General features: G+C 35.7%; 1 protein-coding gene across 4 annotated transcripts in view; it reads left to right on the top strand.

Moving 5' to 3' along the window:
- smoc2 (SPARC related modular calcium binding 2) overlaps positions 1–20,364 on the top strand; it is a 34,648-nt gene extending 14,284 nt beyond the window's left edge. For 2 of the 4 annotated variants that reach the window (XM_059565788.1, XM_059565786.1), the window contains 9 exons: positions 252–296; positions 3,469–3,519; positions 3,617–3,688; positions 11,087–11,273; positions 13,193–13,275; positions 17,897–17,996; positions 18,248–18,495; positions 19,600–19,637; positions 19,807–20,364. In XM_059565788.1, the coding sequence (XP_059421771.1) occupies positions 252–296; positions 3,469–3,519; positions 3,617–3,688; positions 11,087–11,273; positions 13,193–13,275; positions 17,897–17,996; positions 18,248–18,495; positions 19,600–19,637; positions 19,807–19,830 (848 nt within the window). In that variant the 3' untranslated portion in view covers positions 19,831–20,364. Of the gene's footprint in view, positions 1–251; positions 297–3,435; positions 3,520–3,616; positions 3,689–11,086; positions 11,274–13,192; positions 13,276–17,896; positions 17,997–18,247; positions 18,496–19,599; positions 19,638–19,806 lie in introns of all 4 variants that reach the window. The other 2 variants (XM_059565787.1, XM_059565785.1) reach the window with 1 other exon arrangement.
- Positions 20,365–20,745: the final 381 nt, after the last annotated feature.

The raw sequence follows: 20,745 nt of genomic DNA, 5'->3' as shown, positions 1-20,745 counted from the left end.
AACAAATGCGCATTTGGCAGGCAAAGCGCCCAACTCAAACATTCTTGCTCTTTTACTCCAAGATAGTGTCATATGGCTTTTACCCCCTGCAGCCTCCATAACATTATCATGTTTCTCTGTAGAGGTTTAACGCATAATTAAAAACGTAAGTAATTTCAAATAAAAGTCCTGTTAAGAATTAACTAAATTCTAGGTGTAGATTTGCTAAAATCTTAGTGCGAGTAACTTGTGATTGTCCTGTTGATTTTCAGGGTCCAAGAACGGTAAAGTAAATCCGAAAGAACCAGGAAAATCAGGTAAATACCATCAAAGGTTTCTTTTGATATAGAAAAGACTTTCATGAGGGACAATCTGACAGCTACGTTTTAATGTGTGTGTGTACTGCGAGTTACGGCTTGCCATTCTAATATTTTGTGAATTCATAGTGCTGAAGTTGCTTCAGGGCTGAAAGTAAATGGTCATATGTTGGAGAGACGCTGTAATAACAGACTTTGCTTTTCACAGTCGTTAAAACGAAATCGAAGGGCTTCACAATTTTGTCATAGCACCACAGTAAACATTAACCACTTCACCTGGACGTCATTTCTCTTCTTTCCAGATGAAGACCTTTCTCATGAACTACTAATGGCACTGATTCCCTCCTTTTATGAAACTAAACAGACCAACTGATCTCCAGATAATCACCCTATTCCTATTTTATTTTATTTCTTGTCTTATTTTTAAGGTGAATGTCTTTTTTCAGTTTACACAGTCAACTATGAGAGATGTGAAGGTGTTTGTTGAAGTTTATTTCATAGATGTTTTACCTCCTCTAAAGAGCATATTGATAAAAAATGTGATTTTACTTACAAAATGTCACATTTCAAAGTATACCTATCAAATCCTCAGAAGTTTATTCAAAGTATACCTCAAAAATCCTTACTAGATTATATATAGATATAGTACAGACCAAAAGTTTGGACACACCTTCTCATTCAAAGAGTTTTCTTTATTTTCATGACTATGAAAATTGTAGATTCACACTGAAGGCATCAAAACTATGAATTAACACATGTGGAATTATATATGGAATTATATACATAACCAAAAAGTGTGAAAAAACTGAAAATATGTAATATTGTAGGTTCTTCAAAGTAGCCACCTTTTGCTTTGATTACTGCTTTGCACACTCTTGGCATTCTCTTGATGAGCTTCAAGAGGTAGTCACCTGAAATGGTCTTCCAACAGTCTTGAAGGAGTTCCCCGAGAGATGCTTAGCACTTGTTGGCCCTTTTGCCTTCTGTCTGCGGTCCAGCTCACCCCTAAACCATCTGGATTGGGTTCAGGTCCGGTGACTGTGGAGGCCAGGTCATCTGGCGCAGAACCCCATCACTCTCCTTCTTGGTCAAATAGCCCTTGATGCCTTCAGTGTGACTCTACAATTTTCATAGTCATGCAAATAAAGAAAGCTCTTTGAATGAGAAGGTGTGTCCAAACTTTTGGTCTGTACTGTATATATATATATATATATATATATATATATATATATATATATATATATATATATATATATATATATATATATATATATATATATATATATATATATATATATATATATATATATATATATATGTTTAAATATTTGTAAGGAAAAAGAAGATAAACATATTGAGGAAGAAAATACATCTATTGCAGTGAAGCATTCCAAATCAGTCACTTATAAGATCCCATGATGGTTAGGATGCTGTCTTAGAAGGCAGCTCACTAGGTTTTGGAACAGATCCATTGTCAGAGGTGTGGTCTGGTCAGTAGTGCACATAGCACAATGATGACCTGGCTTTGCGTCTTGGGTCATTTCCCGATCCCACGCCTTCTCCTTCTTCCCACCATTTCCTGTCGCTTTAGGGCTGTCCTATCAAATAAAAGGCAAAAAGCCACAAAAACATAGAAAATCTTTGATGTGTTGAGCTACACTGAAATTTTAGAGTCATATAAATAACAGGGTCGGATCTCATAATACTTTATCACTTCATCAGAGTGCTGACGGTGGCTGTTCCCCAAGTTCCCCGACTTTTTCCCAAGGATGCTAGTGGAGAAAAACACACCAAAAGAGAGAAGGGGCAGTTTATCTTCTGCCCTCTGATGAGTTAATGGTGACCCTGCTGAGGTTAACCACACCTGCGGCTCTCAGCATTTTAGATTCCTGTGGCCAGCGACTAGAGATGTTCCTTCATCCCCGTCTGCACACATAACACATATGTCCGCTTTCTTGCATGCCTGTTCTGCAGATCACTGAAATCTAAACTAATCAGAAACATTTTTATTATTTTTTACAGGGAAAGCGGCTTATTTTTGTAAACAGTGTCCAAAACTCACGTTTTGACAGTTGTACATATTTTTTACCAGTCACAAAAAAGTATTTTGCTTTATTTTTGTATTTAGAAATACATTATTGTTCTCATGAATTATATATATATTACTTCTTGACTATATATAGAAGTAAATACAAGTAAACCCAACTAGTATTGATACTGAAAAAACTTTTACTCTTCCTTCTGATCACACTACAAAAAAGAAGCTCTTTTCTTAGTATTTAAGATGTCTTGTATTCTGAGAAGTTGATCAGAATTAAGTTAAGCATTAAAATAAGATTACATATCTGCCAATGGGCTCAGAAAAATCAACTTAATTCAATGGGAAAACAAGTTTTCATACCCCTTTTGACAGATGTTTGCTCTGGTTTTAAACAAACTCAATTTTATTAAAATTAATTTTGCATCTCAAGTGTGTTGATTTAAGTATATTTAGATGTTTGCCTTGGAAAAGAAATGAAAAATACTGAGTAATACATGCATTTCTTTTGCAGTGCATGCAACAACTTTATAAATTTGAGACTTGCTGCTCCGAATTAAGACCTTTTTATGCTTTCATTTGTCAAGGGAATGGGGATTTATTGCCACACGAGGGGAACATTTTTCCTTGATAAACAATTATCCCCCACAAATAATAAGTCTTAAAAAGCCATGCATTATGTTGCAAATCATTATAAAGTTTCTCAGTAACATTTTTTCAAGTCACTTCAGCCAAATTTTTCTCACATTTAGTGCTTGGCAGGTGTTAAATTTGGACGCCGTCTTGCTTTATTTGTTATCTTAGAATTTTTGCATTTACAGACTTATATATTTGAACTACACTGCTTTTTGTCATTATAAATGTGTTTCATGGTGTCAAGCAAATAAATTGAATGTTGAAACAGTTTTCTTCTTCTTCAGTGACTCTGTTATAACCACTAAACTTCCTTAACTCTTTATCTGTCTGTTTGTGTACTTCAGTTTATCCTCTTCCTCTGTTATATTCTGTTCCTCCATCTCTCTAATCTGTCCTGGCCGGGCAATGTGCAAATGCATTATGGATCATGTGATGTGACTGTTTAGCTGACACTCGTAATTGTAGTTTCCTTGCAAATCTTTTCCATTCTAAATGCAGATCCGCCAACGTTTCTCGCAGTGGAAACCCAGCCGTCCGCTGATGAGGAAGGTGAGTGTCAATAAAGCCTTTAAAGGCCGTGTAGGTCGAGTACTCACTAGGGTTTGAGACAAAAGTAATGTTTTGTGCATTTGTGTGTGTGTTTTAGACATCATCTCTCAGTACCCCACACTCTGGACAGAACAGGTCCGCAGCCGACAAAACAGGACAAGAACACAAAGTGAGTTAACAACAAAATCTGTTGTCACATTTCAACACAAAATGCTAACAGAGCCAGATTGGTGTTGGTATATAGGAGAAGAAAGAAAATCGTAAAATGCTAAAAGTTTTCATGAACTTACTTAGCTTTGGAGATGTCAGTGGACTTTTTGAGTTTGAGTTTTTGAGTATCAACTTTGTCTCTTGATGTGTCTTCTGAAATAAGAAAAACAGACAAACCAGACACCCGTTGACATAGAAAATGATTCTAGAGCTTTAAAGAGGACATCGGATGCAAAGTTCACTTTTACATGGTGTTTGCATATAAATGTGTCTTAGCAGTGTGTGGACACAAGCAACCTACAATGATAAAAATCCATTCACTCTCAATTAACGTCCCCTTTAAAAAGAACAGATCAGAAGCGAAAGGGAGATCTTGAAACGAAAAGAATTTGATGAGAATTCTCATACTGAGTTCATATTCAGATCTCAAACCTTTTTTTTTTTCATTTGCATACTATTATAATATTTATAAATATTTTTAATTAGCTTTTTTTTCATTGTCATCATTTGTTCTAATTTTGTTATATGTTTTAGTAATATAATGTTTATTAGTTTATATAGTTTAAGCCTTAAAATTACCGTTTTATAGTAATTTTAGTGTTTATCCTATTTCTTTCGATTAGCTGCCAGTGTAACATTAATAAATTGCAATTTTATGAGTTTTTCTATTTTATTATTATTTTTTTTAAATTCTATTTTAATTTCAATTACAGTTTCTTTGTTTGATTTAGGGATAGTTTTAGGAAACTAGGAAACAGTTAAGATATAATTATTTTATTTTATATTTTATTTTATTTTTTATTTTATTTTGCATGGGAATAGAAAGAGAAAGCAAAAAAGACAAAGACAGATGCTTGTCTGTAAGTATATGAAACTGTTGCTGTAGTTGCTCAAACATACACACACACACACACACTTAGCTCACTGTGGCACTCACCCATTGCCTGACCTTTTGATCTAATGAAAGAATCAACAAAGATGTCATTAAAACCCATCTGGGAAAAAATGATGACATGAACCTAAAAGATCTTATTCTGATGACATTATTACAGAGTTTGTGTGTTTCTGAATAGCCTTGTTTTTGCATGTTTGTCTGTGTGTGTGCGTTTGTCTGTGAATAGCTTGATTGTAAAGACCTTTAGATTTACAATCAATAAAACGTCAGTGCAGTGAACGCTGATGATTTTGATTACGGCTAATTCGTTGAGGTCTAAAGGGTGATTATCACTATTCAGAGACGCTCAGAATAGAATTGAACAAAAGAGAGGGGCAAAGAAAAGATGTCTCTGGTTAAAAAAAAGAAGAGAAATAACCATGGGAACATTTTCTAAAACAATGCACACATGAAGCCAAAGAGCTGAAAACACCTCAGAGAAATAGAGAGGGTAACTATAAACGGATGTGGGAGAGAGAATACCTTAGCAAACGCATTTACCACTGCACTAAATACCACAAAAAAACAGCTTAGCAACACCCTGAACATCCTAGCAACCACCCCAAAAACCTTAGCAACTGCATAGAAATGCACTTAAAGGGATAGTTCACCCAAAAATCATAATTATGTCATTAATAACTCACCCTCATGTCGTTCCAAACCCGTAAGACCTCCATTTATCTTCGGAACACAGTTGAAGATATTTTAGATTTAGTCCGAGAGCTCTCAGTCCCTCCATTGAAACTGTGTGTACGGTATACTGTGCATGTCCAGAAAGGTAAGAAAAACATCATCAAAGTAGTCCATGTGACATCAGAGGGTCAGTTAGAATATTTTGAAGCATCGGAAATACATTTTGGTCCAAAAATAGCAAAAACTACGTCTTTATTCATCATTGTCTTCTCTTCCGTGTCTGTTGTGAGAGAGAGTTCAAAACAAAGCAGTTTGTGATATCCGGTTTGCGAACGAATCATTCGATGTAACTGGATCTTTTTGAACCAGTTCACCAAATCGAACTGAATCGTTTTAAACGGTTCGTGTCTCCAGTGCATTAATCCACAAATGACTTAAGCTGTTACCTTTTTAAATTTGGCTGACACTCCCTCTGAGTTAAAACCAACCAATATCCCGGAGTAATTCATTTACTCAAACAGTACACTGACTGAACTGATGTGAAGAGAGAGATGAACACCGAGCCGAGCCAGATAATGACTCGTTCACGAGTCAAGAACCGGTTGCATCGGTTTTCGGATCACCAGTAGTTCTTTCGGACAGTTTGATTCAATAAATCGGTTGAAGAAAAACGTTCTCCCTGCTTCTTTTGCGCTCGACGAAATGGCGTCATTGGTGATGATTGCAAGCCTTCAGTTTACCGAATCAGTTCAGAATCAATCACCAGTTACTGTTTTTCCATCCCCTGATTTAAAAATGAGCCTTTGTAGCAGCACCTCTGATGGAACACAGTTAATGAATATAAAACCTTGGTAAATATGATCAAGGAGGGCTGTGAAAATTAATCTGCATTGTTAATCCTGTTGATTTTTTATTTTTAAAAAAATCACAAAAAAATATCCTTTCATTGGATAATAAGAATTTAAAATGGGGGAGGGGGGGTACCATTATGAAATAAAGGTTTTTCTCAAATACACATTGGCCACAATTAATGGCACCCTTTTATTCAATACTTTTTGAAACCTCCATTTTGCAAGTTTAACAGGTCTAAATGTTCTCCTATAATGCCTGATGAGGTTAGAGAACACCTCAGAAGGGATCAGAGACCATTCCCTCATCCAGAATCACTTCAGACCCTTTGGATTCACAGCTCCATGTTGGTGTGTCTCCTCTTCAGTTCACTCCTCTCATTTTCTATAGGGTTCAGGTCAGAGGACTGGAATGGCCATAACAGAAGCTTGGTTTTGAGTTCAGTGACCCATTTCTGTTTTGTTTTTGAGGTTTGTGTTTGGATTATTGTACAGTTGGAAGATCCAAACATGGCCCATTATAAGATTTTTAACAGTCAGTCACTTTTTGATTTTTTTATCTGTTGGTATTTGATAGAATCCATGATGCCTTGTGTCTAAACAAGATGTCCAGGACCTCCAGCAGAAATATAGGCCCACAAAATAAAAAATACAGCAGTATATTTCATTGTACACATGGGATACTTTTTATCCCTGTTTTCACCAAACCAATCTTGAGTGTTTGCTGCTAAAATGCTCATTTTTACTTTCATCTGACCATAGAAGCCAGTCCCATTTGAAGTTCCAGTCATGTCTGATAACTGAATATGCTTTAGTTTGTTTTTGGATGAGCTAGGAGAATTTGTAGTAGGTTCTGTTTGACAATTTTTTTAAAGGTTTTCTGAACCCGAGATTCAACTATTTTCTGTAATTCTCCAGCTGTGGTCCTTGGAGAGTCTTTGGCCACTCAAACTGACCTCCTCCCCATGCATTAGGATGATATAGACACACATCGTCTTCCAGGCAGTTTTCTGTGGATTGGAAATTCTTAATTATTGCCCTGATGGTGGAAATGGGAATTTTCACTGCTCTAGCTCTTTTCTTAAAGCCACTTCACCAATTTGTGAAGCTCAATTATCTTTTGCTGCACATCAGAAATATATTATTTGTTTTTTTCTCATTGTGATGGATGATTAAGGGAATTTGGGCTTTGTTTTCCCTCCTCTTTATATTTCTGTGAAACAGGTAGCAATGGCTGGATAATTTCATGTTTATAATCACACTGGTGTGCCCAAAATTGTGAATATGAATGGAATATACTTCAGAGATATTTTACTCATAAGAATTTCTAGGGGGGCCAATAATTGTGTCCAACGAGTATTTGAGAAAAACCTTTATTTCATAATGGTACCTCCCTTCCCCCATTTTAAATTCTTATTATCCAATGAAAGGATACATTTTTGTGAATTTTTTAAATAAAAAATCAAAAGGATTAACAATGCAGATGAATTTTCACAGCCTTCTTTGATCATATTTACCAAGGGGGCTGATATTTTTGGCCACGGCTGTATATCCACACATTTGTAAATTACTGAAGTCACGCTGTATGCCATTACAGAAAGTTCCTTTCACACAGCAGTGTTGTGTTACTGTTATACAGTAGCTGCACGCTATAGAGTCTGGCTCGTGTCCAAAAGCTTATCAGAATTACAGTCCCGACCCAAGCCCCATATTTTTGTTCATAAAGTTAAGAGTAAAACAACATTCATAACTGTAAAGGGTCTACTTTTATTTGTGTGCACTCACAATATCAACAAAAATGTTGTACTTTTATAAAATAAAGAAAATAAACATGATGCGCTTTCTGCCGTCTCGTCTTGCAGAGGAGCGCTTCACAAAAATGAACCAAAACTCAGTGACTACATGCGTCACACACATGATAAATATATCTATAGAAAGCTTTCAATTACTGCTCTCTAAAGGTGTGTCTAATGAGGAGATGGCGAGTCAGGATCCTAGCGTCACCAACTTAGAAAACACTATTTATTAGTAAATAATTCAAATATCTCCTTACTGTTTTCCCCTGACACATTAATGGTAATTACTTTTGCGGATGCTTTGCGGCAAGCGTTAGCCTATTGTCAGCATTTAAACGCAGAACTCTTAAGCTGCACTGACAGAAAATTGGCCAGAAGCCCGGCCCGAGGGGCGTAAAAAATCAGGCTGGGATGCAGGACTCTAGCATGTTAACATAGAGACACACAAACAGAATAGCTCTCATTCTAGGCTTCTTAACTAGCGCATTGTGCATACCGCTCACAGTTTATCGGTGGAACATACCAACTATTTAAACTGTGTGGGGGAAACCTACACTGAACCATTCACTACAAATACTACAAGCAGGGCGTCACTGAAAATGAGTGTGTAAGTTTGTTTGTAAGAATGCTGATGTCATTCTCCAATATATACAAATAATTATTTGAAAAATATAATTTCCCAGCAGCCAGTGAGCCTGGGCTTCAGAACCTTATAGCCCGTGCATTAATGCCCCCCTGATACAGAATAGTATATGTAATCAGAAACTAATATAATAATATTACAGTACTAATATTTAATGTTTTAGCACAGCAACACTAGTCTATGTTCACTCTGTCAGTTTTTGGGAGGTTTGTTCAGAGCACACGCTCACCGACTGTATAAATTCTTTCATGATTCAATAAATTCTCTCATCACAAACAATTGCGGATAAGTGTGATGTAAGAGATTTATTTTACAGTGTAGGCAGCTTCCTCGATTATAAAACATTGCTTAAACTGGCGCTAGACTGAAGTCAGTGATCATTTTCTTTGATAATGTAAATGTTCTGCCTGACTTCTGTTTATAATTTATTCACTGTATGAATAACTGTAATGTATGCGTTATAATTAGCTTACAATATTTTTAATAAAATTATAATGTTTAAATACAAATTCAATCGCATGAAAAATATTTGGACATGACATCCATATCTAGTACCCTATTTTCCTAATAAGATACAACATGCATAGTTAATAGAATACATAAACATTAGATTCCTTTTAGCCTGGAGTTTGTTCACCTTCCGTCTGTGACTGACAACCATATTTTGTGCTGCCATTTGTGATGCATTAGAAACCACATATCACCCCCCCCTCTCTCTCTCTCACACAGACACATATATATATATATATATTTTTAAATAATCTTGCATGCATTAGATCAGGCAGCTCAAAGCATTGCTGGAGAGCTGTGTTGTGGCACATGAGATGATTGGTTCCTGATGCAGAGAAATCTCATTGCTCAAAGGTTGTGCTCCATATGAATCATTCATGTGTTTGAGGCTGGCGTGGTGTCTCTTGGAGGATTGAAAGGAAGTGCTAAGATGCCACTGTTTTGCCAAAACAATGTGTTTTATTCAGCGATCCTCTACCCAAGGTCACTATCTTCATTCGAAGACACAGCAAGTGCAGGCACCCAGAAACAATGTGTAAATATTTATTCTGGCCGAGCAGCAGCCGAGTCCTGTGCGGTCATTATCTTCTTAATGTCATAAACATTCCCGCAGGCTGCAGATAAAGCACAAGCTCTCACTTTCGCGCTATCTGACTCTCTTACCCCCTCCAACATGCTGTCCATCCATCTCTGCACAGCTGTGTCTAAGGCCTCACTGTCCAGTCAGTCATTGACTTCATAGGCAGCGTTCTTGTATGAAGGCCTCATGACATGAGCTGGGGTGGTGCTAGCGCAGTGGATAAGACACATGTCTTTGGTGTGAGAGACCCGGGTTCGAATCCACTGTGAGACACCAATGTGTCCCTGAGCAAGACACTTAACCCCTAGTTGCTCCAGAGGTGTGTGACCTCTGACATATGTGGCAATTGTAAGTCGCTTTGGATAAAAGCGTCAGCTAAGTGATTAAATGTAAATGTAAAATGAAACAAATTCAAATGAGCTTTAGAGATAATCATGAATATTTAATGAATGTGATGCTTATTTCTCAATATAGAGTCATGAGTTATAAAAATGTATGCCTTTCATTAATTTGTTCAATTAAGTTTGATTAATTTGTTCAAATTAAATTTAACGGATTTAATTAAAATTGGATTTAAATTTAATTAATTAAAATTTATTATTAATGCTTTCAACATCAGACTTAATGAAATGCTTAACTCTCAGTATGAATGTAATAGCAAATTGAAAAAGTAAAATAATAAAACAATATATGTATTTAATTGATTTGTTTAACTTCCATTAAATGTGTTTTAATTAAACTAAATGTAACTACTTGAAATTAATTATTATTATTTTTTATATCAAACAGCATACATTTCTTTAACCAAATGTATCACACTCACAGGATCATGAGATATCATATTTAATGAATGCAATGCTTATCTATCAATATATAGAATTGTAAGGTTTTTTAACTGCCAATTAAGTGTAATTAATTTGATTAGAATTTTATAATAGATTTAGATGTATTAAATATTTATTTATTAACACACACACACACACAATATATATATATATATATAATAAAAATAAGATATAATAAACATTTTAATAACAGTTTATTTAGATTTATTATAAATTCTATCAACATCAAACAGCATCCTTCCAACATCAAACCCATCCCCAAAATCATGGAATTAGATAGATCAAACATTGGATTTTTTTGGAACTTTTTTTTATTTTATTTTAGAAAAAGCATGTTATAATCTAGTCCTGATGAGCCATTGTGCATTGTCTTATGTGCAACTTTTATAGAAATTTCGAGGAGAAGTTACTTTTTGGGAGCTTGACAGCTCCTGTTCACTGTCTCCTTTCATTGTACGGAAACACAAATGCTTGGCTTCTCTTCACCACAGAGAACACTGACACTTACTCACTCATATTGTGTCTCCTGCAGTATTTCACTCTTTTCCTCTGCCTCACTTTACCTCAGCGACCTCATGTGATCAGGAGCAGCTGTCAGCACAGGAAGAAGCAAGACAACATAAAAATGAAGCAGTTTTTGTGCCGGATTGTGCTCACGGTGGCTTTTACAAACCCGTTCAGTGCCATCCGTCCACCGGGTACTGCTGGTGTGTCCTGGTGGACACTGGACGACCCATACCTGGAACATCCACACGGTAATGCACTCAATATAGGATTTTTCTTAAAGCAAAGTACATAAAAACAGGTGAAAAGTACAACTTCTACAACTACTAAGAAATTATTTATACAATGCATTTTAGAAAAAGTTTACCCACAAATGAAAATGTAGATGAGGTTGTTTTTTCATTGGAGCAGATTGGAGAAATCTTGCTCACCAATGGATCCTCTGCAGTGAATGGGTGCCGTCAGAACAAAAGTCCAAATAGCTGATTAAAACATCACAATATTCCACAAGTAATCCACATGACCACAGACCATCAATTAACATCTTTTGAAGTAAATAACTGTGAATGTAAGAAACAAAATCCATTGTTATAAGTTTGAAAGGTTGCTTCTGGCCAAAATATGAGACCATAATCTATTATAACAATTCCTCCAATGAAAAAGCCCATCCCCTGTTGTCCTCTTCAACATCCATCAATCATTTTTTTGCTTGTAAACAGTGCTTGATCTGTGCTAGTTCTCTTATGATTCAGATTAGACTACTTTTTCACTGTAGAAGGCAATATAATAGATAGAGGACTCATATTTTAGCTTAAACCAAAAGTTTGAAGAAGTGTTGCTTTTCACTTAACTGATGGACTGGAGTTGTGTGGATTATTGTGATGTTTTCATCAGCTGTTTGGACTCTCATTCTGACGGCACCCATTTACTGCAGAGAACCCATTAATGAGCAAGTGATGTACTGCTACATTTCTCCAAATCTGTTCCGACAAAGAAACAAACTCATCTACATCTTGGATGACCTGAGAATGAGTAACTTTTCAGCCAATTTTTATTTTTAGGTGAACTAGCCCTTTAACATCAGCTTTAACAAAATGTTACGTTAAACACTTTAACATGACTCTGGCGCCTCTAAGAAACAAATCCGTCCTTATTTAGCTGCCAGAATACAACTTAAGCAGTTTGTCTCTATTGAAAGGAAAAACCAACCACTTGGCTTTTAAAATGGTAAGTGCTGGTTGACCTGTTCAGTACAGTACATCTAATATACACTCGGGGCAGGTCTCATTCTTCCACTTACTATGGGGTACAAAATTGAGCTTTGGAGTCTCTCAGGGGCCAATACTTGGCCTAATCTCATTCAGTCTCTTTTAACATTTCGAGTGCAGCTTTCTGCTCTGCAGTCGTTAAGAAAAGCTAAATACACCAGCAAATTATTCTGATTAAATACTCATCAGCTAACAGGATCAACTGGCCCAAATCTGACCAAGAAACCCGGCAGAATGACAAATCATTGTGAGTGTGTTTGCCAGGGGTCAGTGACACTCTCTGTATTCAGTGGCACCTTTAATGAGCTGCAGGGGTGTTATGGAGCGATGCTGTAGATTTCTGACCATCAATGAATGTGGTATTGAGTTAACAAAGCTTCAGGCTGTGTGCCAAACAGCGCATTAGAGCATGCATGGAAGTGCTACCTTCCCATCAGCCTCCTCTCTCTCTCTCTGTTATTTGGTCAGGTCGCCTGGCAATGATTGGAGTACATTTACTCTCCTAATGAGGCCATGAACGTTTTTCTTGTTTTACACTTCCTTTTTCTTTTTGTCCACTCATTGTCTTTAACTCCATTCCTCAGCTTCCCGAATCTCTGAGTCCTTCTGGATATACTGATAGATAAAACAAACACATAAATCATTTATAGACAAATAAAACTGAAAAGTTATCAATTACTTTTCATTTCTTATATATGCATATCATACGTATCATTATTGTTTTGCGATATACATTGCAATACAGATTGACTTTTCTTCACCATTCAACATTATTCAACAATTTTATGTTATTTTGGTCTTTGTGCTATTTATAACAAAAAATGTCACTGTGTAAACAATAATGCTTTGTAATCACTCTCATTCCATTCCTTTTTTCTCTCTCTCTCTCTCTCTTGCTGTAGATTTGAACAGCCAAAATGTGATGGAAACGCCAGAGCCCATCCAAACAAACCAAAGGACCATTACAGGAGCAGACACCTGCAGGGTGAGCTTAACTGTGTGCTTGTGAGCAGATGCGAAAATATTCTCCAAGGCTTGCTGGAGAGTGACTTAAAAATAGCAAGAGGACTAGAAATAAAGCTACAAAAAAGAAAACACCACCTTTTTTTGAATAATAATTCAGTTGAATGGGTGTCTTTTAACAGGTGCATCACCTGTTGTTTGGTTCATTTAGCAAATTTGATATCACATTTAATACATGCAAAATGCACAAAGTAAACTGTCTGTTTATGCATCTATATGTTTTTGCTTTTGAGCTCAGGTATGTGGGTGACATCTAGAGTCTAAAACCATCTCCTGGTTTCCCACGACCCTACAGTCCGCATAGACGACAGATGTTAACAGATCATCTCAGTGAGGAAAGGGGAGGTAGAAAAGATAGATTACAATAGATAGCATGAGCCTAGGAGGATGACAAGGAGGGATGAGTGTGGGGGAGTGGCTGTGACGAAGAACAGAGAAAAAAAGAGTAGAGGGCAAAGATAAAAAAAAAACAGCAAAAAGGAAAGAAGGGAGTGACTTCCATTTCCAGCATGAATGAAGTTGTTGATTAGGCTCAAAATAATAGGAGCTGCAATATTGCATCCCTGTACGTGGACTAGGTGATATGTTGAATATTTATATATTCAATATTATTTCATATAAATAATAAATACACTACTGTTCAAAAGTTAGGAGTCAGCTCGATTTTTTTAAAGAAATGATTACACGCATTAAACACATTTATAATGTAAAAAAAAACATAAAAGATAAGCAGTGCAAATGTTTTCAATATTGGTAATAAAATTTTTTTCTTAAGCAGCTAATCACTATTTTTTAAATTGTAATGATATTTCACAATAAATGTAGCCTGGGTGAACATCAGAGATTGATTTTTTATGACCACAATTTTTTGAACAGTAATTTATAATTAATGAACAACGAGAATATTAATATCAAGATTTTACCACTAGCATCTGTTCACTGCATCACTTTTGATACATTTGAATATCCACTTTTACGAAAATATAATGTGGTGGTAATGTGTTATTAGTTGGAATAATACTCATGATTCTAAATAATTGTAATGCATGGTATAAATATTATGGTATTACAGTTTTATGGTATTTACTAACAAGAAGTACCCTGTGTACTTCTAAAAAATATCATGGAAATACCATGGTACTGAACAAAGTGTAGTAACCCATAGGAGTATCCACATACTTTAATTATGATTAAGTGGTGAAACAGGCTTTTGAAACAGTGTGTGAGAATGTGTTACTTTTTTTTCTGGAATCAACACCTCCCTTTGGAAATGTCTTCAAAAGAGAAGGGATTCATAAATAAGTTTGAAAAATTGCTCCGTGAAGGAGTGACAGTCTTATCTTTTATGAGCTTATACAGTTTATACTATCACACTGATTTATGGAACAAAATGGAACATTTTAGACTAACAAACACAATAAATAAATAAATTTATTAATTAAATTAAATTTTAAAAAATCACAGAATTCATCAAATCATTGCTAATACTCACTGATGTTGGTGCTGATGTCCCTCAGCATGTTGTCACTTCCTGGATGATGATGTCATCAAGGAATAAACTTTTATCATTTAAAGGGATACAATAAAACCATCTGAAAAAGAGTATAAAAGCTGTCACTGGGGCAGTACACTTTCAAAAGGTATATTTTTGTAGATTTTTATTACCCCTAAAGGTGCATAGTAATGCCTTAAAGAAACATATTAGTATCTGAAGTGCACATTTTAGAGGTACTTATTACGTAGTACCTTTTGAAAGAGTACCACCACAGTGTCAGATTTTGTACCTTTATTTTCTGATGGAAAGTGATATTAAAGACAGTAAAAACTGATAAAATAACGAAACAGTGAAGAAATACGTTGAGTGTTTTGTAATAAACCGCCAGTTTTTCTTAGTGGACTGTACACAATGTACCCCAAAAATTATTTAAAATGCACCCCTATTTTCAATTCATTGTAACCGAGTTTAATATTGTACAGACTTATATCATGGTGATATGAATCTATACTGCATAGTAAGAATGATCCAGCTTAGTAAACTAAACACAGTCTAATTGCTGGCTAGCTTTGCCACTGTGCACTCTGGTAAAAATGCCAATATCTCAATATGTTAATGAATAAACCTCTGTTCCTCAGGTGTGTGTGTGTGTGTGTGTGTGTGTGGAAGTTCAAGCTGCCAGCAGCATGTGTACAGTGCTGTTGTGTGAGCAGCTCTCTGGTCACGGCTGGTTAATTGTGGTGTAGAAGGGGGGCTGAGGGGGGCCGGCGGCTGCTGGCAGCTAAACGTCCACAATCCACAGCCAATACCGCAAATCTCACGACTCTGTTGCAACGTGAGTGTTTTTATGTAAGTTCCAAAAGCTGTAGGATTCTGGGTAACGCAGAAATGTTGTAAAATGCAGTATCTGTATGGGTTTACTCAGTGAATCCTAACTCAGCATTTCAATTACCTGTGTTTTTGGGTGGGGGGGATTTCTCAAGCTCACTTAAGTGAAAAAAAAAACAACAAAAAACCTTAGGGCTATTACTGATGTATTTTATCTTGTAGAACAAAGTGTGAAAACAATGTGTGTTTTGGCCAACTAAAATATGTCATTCCTGCAGCATTGAATTGCTTAGCACATACATATAGATATCATATCATAACACTGAATATTTTTTATAACCAAATCAAACAGGCTTATATTTGACAAATCATAACTGTAATCTCTTTACTCACGCAAGCAATGCAGTTCAAGCTCTAAAAAATCATACTAAAATGGAATACGAAGTCACATTAAAAAGGTATTTTCTGAATAATGTAAAATGCCAAGAGCAAAAAGAATTCTTAAAAGGTCAGAAATGTTTGTTATTGAGTGTCTAGACCACACTAAACGTTATGTTGTTTTTATTGAAAAAGCCATAAGAATGCTGTTCCTCATATGAACAGGTGGCACGGATATTTTACTGTGTCTGGTCTCAGTGAGGAGCAGAAACTCTCAGCACGACTCTCGCAAACCGTTTAAATGTAATTTTGCCTTCTCTTTTCTCTCGTGTGACGCCGTCTGTTTACCTGATCACGCTTGCTCTCTCTCTCTCTCTCACACACACACACACACACACACACCTGTACACGAGGACCTCGGCATGCCTTCACTTCGTACATGAGAGAATCTGTTGACTCTGGGCCTGACCATAAACAGACCAGCATGTGAAGACTCCTACTTGCAAACACACATAGACACACAAACAAACTTTCCCTTTCTTTATCTTGCTTTATTTGGACAGACAGATGTATTTGGACAGACAGAAAGGAGGTGTAGTAGTGTGTTAAACTCCCTAAGCAGCCAAAAACAGGGTGGCAGTATACATGTAATATACTCATAACACAAGCTACTGAATGAGACGGACACACATTAGCTGAAATAAAGCACATGCTGTAAACCAGATTTACTTTAAAGAATGTTACTGACAAAAAAATTTAAATTGCCTTTTTTTGTATATATAATTTGAGTATATAATCATCATATTATTATTATTATATATTTTTTTTACATTCAGTATTTACTAATTTATTGGATGATATTAATGAGGATTATTTGAGGGATCTTAACTTAAGTTAATTGTTTTCTAGCAAACAGGGAATGTTCTCAGAACTAGTTATGAACAAACATTCCCCCATAATGTTAATTGAACATTTGTTAAAAGTTATCTGGTCTTTAATACAAAATATTCTCAAAACATTAGCATAAAAATGTTATTCATACATCGCTCATGGAATGTTTTTCAAACATTTTTAAAATGTTACTCTTGTTTCAGAATGTTTAGAGAACATTCAAAAGTATATTCCCGTAACTGAACAGTCCCCGATTGGTTGCTAAGAACATTCAATGAATAATTTTGTCAAAACTTATGCAAAATATAGTTTCTAATTTTTGTGGTAAATTATGACCAGGACATATTTTTGACTGGTTTGTGGGTTTCACCCACAGGCCTCAGTTCCCACAGACAGCAAGCTTTTACCTGTGACCATAAACCCAAACCCTCGGTTTGATTGGCAGCTCTCATCTTCCTTGGACAGGATAGGGGAGGTCTGATTTTTATGACAAGGCGGTGAAGAATCTCTGAAGCCGTAACATTGTTTAACTCTCATACTCTCCACCATGCAGTTAGTGTAAAAACATCTGACAGCTTTATATCTTTCAGTGTTTATTGGGCCACCTATGGCGCCAGTACCTCAAATCGCCACAAGAATGTGTAGCATTATATGCATTTACTAGCTGAACTATATATGAACAAATAAGGACCATGTTTTTTTGGACATGTATTATATTAGTAGAGTTGTATTCATCATTCATTAAATACTGCATTCATTCAGTACCATTGACTGTAAAATGTCTGGTGCATTAAAAAAAAAAAAAAAAACTAAATAACATTCAGATATTTGAATGTTTGGGATTGATAATTTATTCTTTGATGCAAAGCAGATTTTTCAGCATCATTACGCCAGTCTTCAGTGTCACATGATCCTTTCAGAAATTATTCTAATATGCTGGTTTGCTTTTTTCATTAAAGTACAGTAACCTTCACATTTCTCTATTTTTCAGGATGTCCCGGGGAGAAGAAGACCGAATTCCTGACCAGCGTGTTGGACGCGTTGTCCACAGACATGGTCCATGCAGTAACTGACCCGGCCTCTGCCGGCAGGTAAACAAGAAACTGAGAAAGGACAGATGTAGCTGTAATGGACCTGTTCATGAATTTAACTGACCCTGCCTACAGTGTGGTGTAAAAATATTTTCTTAGTTCATTAGCTAACTGAATAGAATAATTGATGTTGCTGTTCAGGCCCCTAACGATCAAAAAGCAGCATATGAAAAAAAAAAAAAAAAAAAGCATTTAACCAGAAAATAAAGTGCGTGTAAACATGTTCAGATTTTGATTTTTCCTCTATTCAGGATGTTGGAGCCTGACCCCAGTCATACTCTGGAAGAGCGAGTTGTGCACTGGTATTTCAGTCAGCTTGACAAGAATTCCAGCGGCGATATTGAAAAGAAAGAAATCAAACCATTCAAGCGCTTACTGCGCAAGAAATCCAAACCCAAGAAGTGTGTGAAGAAGTTTGTGGAGTACTGCGACATCAGCAACGATAAAGCCCTGTCTCTACAGGAACTGATGGGCTGTCTGGGTGTCACTAAGGAAGAGGGTGAGTATCACAGTTTCCTGACGGATGTCTGAGAAATAATCTACTGTACATACTAGACTAGTTTGACTAGTTTCTACTGCATTAGATGAAAAGTGGGAATAATTAGATTTGAAATGGTCCAGGAAAAAATGCAAGGGTTTGCAAAAGTGATGCTCTGTTGAATGCACTTTTTAATGCAATTTGAAACATAGTTGGAACATACACTACTGGTCACTGGTTTTTGCAAGTCTCTTTTGCTCACCAAGGCAGTATTTTAACAGTAAAAACAGTAATAATGTGAAACGTATTTTAGAATTTACACTTACTTTTGTCTGTTAATATATTTCACAGTTACAATGATCAAGAAACGATGTTTTTCATTTTTATGATGAAATCCGTAGATTTAGAGCATTGTTAAGTCTTATGAGCAGAATAAACTTTTCTGCTCTTTGACTGGATGAGGGAAATACTGAGCTCGACCCATTGTATGGAATTACATTTGTTTCAATAATAATGAACGAAACTTTATAAAACTGAACGTAACTTTTTCAGAAACTATCAAAAATATGCCATTACAAAAGAAGAAAATAACAATGAAAACGAAAAAAATGAACTCAGTCGCACAAATTTAACAGGCTCTTCAAATATACTTTATTCTTTGTTAATGTTTTTCAAAGATTTGTTTTCGCTAATCGTGGACTCTGAATTCATTGCCACAGATTTCGCTTACGTTTCGCAGTTTTTCGTTTGGTGTTTTGACACAAACCTCTCGTGGGTGTTTAAAAACATTAACAAAGAATTAAGCATATTTGAAGAGCATGTTAAATTTGTGCGACTGAGTTCATTTTTTTTCATTTTCATAGTGTTTTTCTTATTTTGTAATGGCATATTTTTGATAGTTTCTGAAAAAGTTACGTTCAGTTTTATAAAGTTTCGTTCATTATTATTGAAACAAATGTAATTCCATTCCATTGTAGGTTCAGCTGAGATTGTTTGAAGAATGTGTGGTCGTTTTAATGACCATGAGCGCTTGTATTTGTTTAATAACTTTTTCAGAAATAACCCGTATTGCCGTCATGTAATGGAGAACAGACTTGTAAAACATTCTCATTGGTATTTCCTCAGGGGCAAAAACAGGTGAAGGCACAACATCTAGTAAACTGGTGAGTTAATGTCAGTGGCTGTTAACATTCACAACATGCATTCCAGCCTTTTTCTCTCTCTCTCTCTCTCTTTTTTTTTTTACTAATACAAATATACAGTTGCATTTTTACATTAAAAATTTAATTTTAAAATCACACTTTCTTGATTTTCTCATTTGACTTCTTTCAGAACCTGTCAAAGAAGCAAGGCTGAAGTGGCCACTGCCATTGTTCCCGCTCCCATCCCGTCCCGTCCCGTCCCGCAGATCCTGCCCCCACCAAAACGACGATGGAAACCATAGTCTTTGCACTTTGTACTTTAAAACAATGTAAATTCACTTTGTAGAAAAATAAGGTATTTAAACAGACTGCTGAATATGTGAATGATGTAGTTAACATTTTTATGTCCTTACAACAAACAACAAAAATAATAATAATAATTTAACACATACAATGTATGTGTCCTTTGTGAGTCTAAAATAAGTATACTTTTCTAAGTTGTATTACATGTTGCATTTGTCAAGGCCATTATTATTTGTAACGTATTTTGTTTGTCTTTTCTTTGGCTAATTTCTGGGTAGCTTGTAATGCATCTAAACTGAGTTTTTTTAGACACCTCGATTTAGTTTTTATACCAAATCCCAACTACTGCTTGAGCTTTGAATTATTACTGATTGTAGTCCTGTACCACACATGAAATGGTAGACAGATCATTTTGTTGAAAGTGCTTCATGATGAATAGAAATAAAGAAGTAATAATATTTTGTATCCTTGTTATTGTGAGTGTGTGTGTAAGAGTATTCACTGAATCTGCATGCAGAAGTCCTAGAGGAAATACAAACATGCATTCATTATACGTGGATATCTTAATGACATCTAAAAATTAGTTTTAATTTGAGAGGCACATGTAGATGCATTATTCTGTTTTTCCTTTTGTATTTCCATCAGTGCCTAAAACTGACCTCATTCTTTTACCTCTGGCTGTAAATTATGATAAGCAGATCTGGTGCTGGATCTGTGAGATTAGATGCCGCACTTTGTGGTTTTAATGCTGCAGGGAATGTAAAGAAGGGGGTCAGCTACTGACGCTGCTGCCTAAACCCCTCCTGCATTATATCCAGAGTGCTTC

Source organism: Carassius carassius, chromosome 14 (assembly GCF_963082965.1).
Source record: "Carassius carassius chromosome 14, fCarCar2.1, whole genome shotgun sequence".
Lineage (NCBI taxonomy): Eukaryota > Metazoa > Chordata > Actinopteri > Cypriniformes > Cyprinidae > Carassius > Carassius carassius.
Note: the sequence above shows the minus strand (reverse complement) of the source record. Positions and strands in the feature narration are given on the sequence as shown.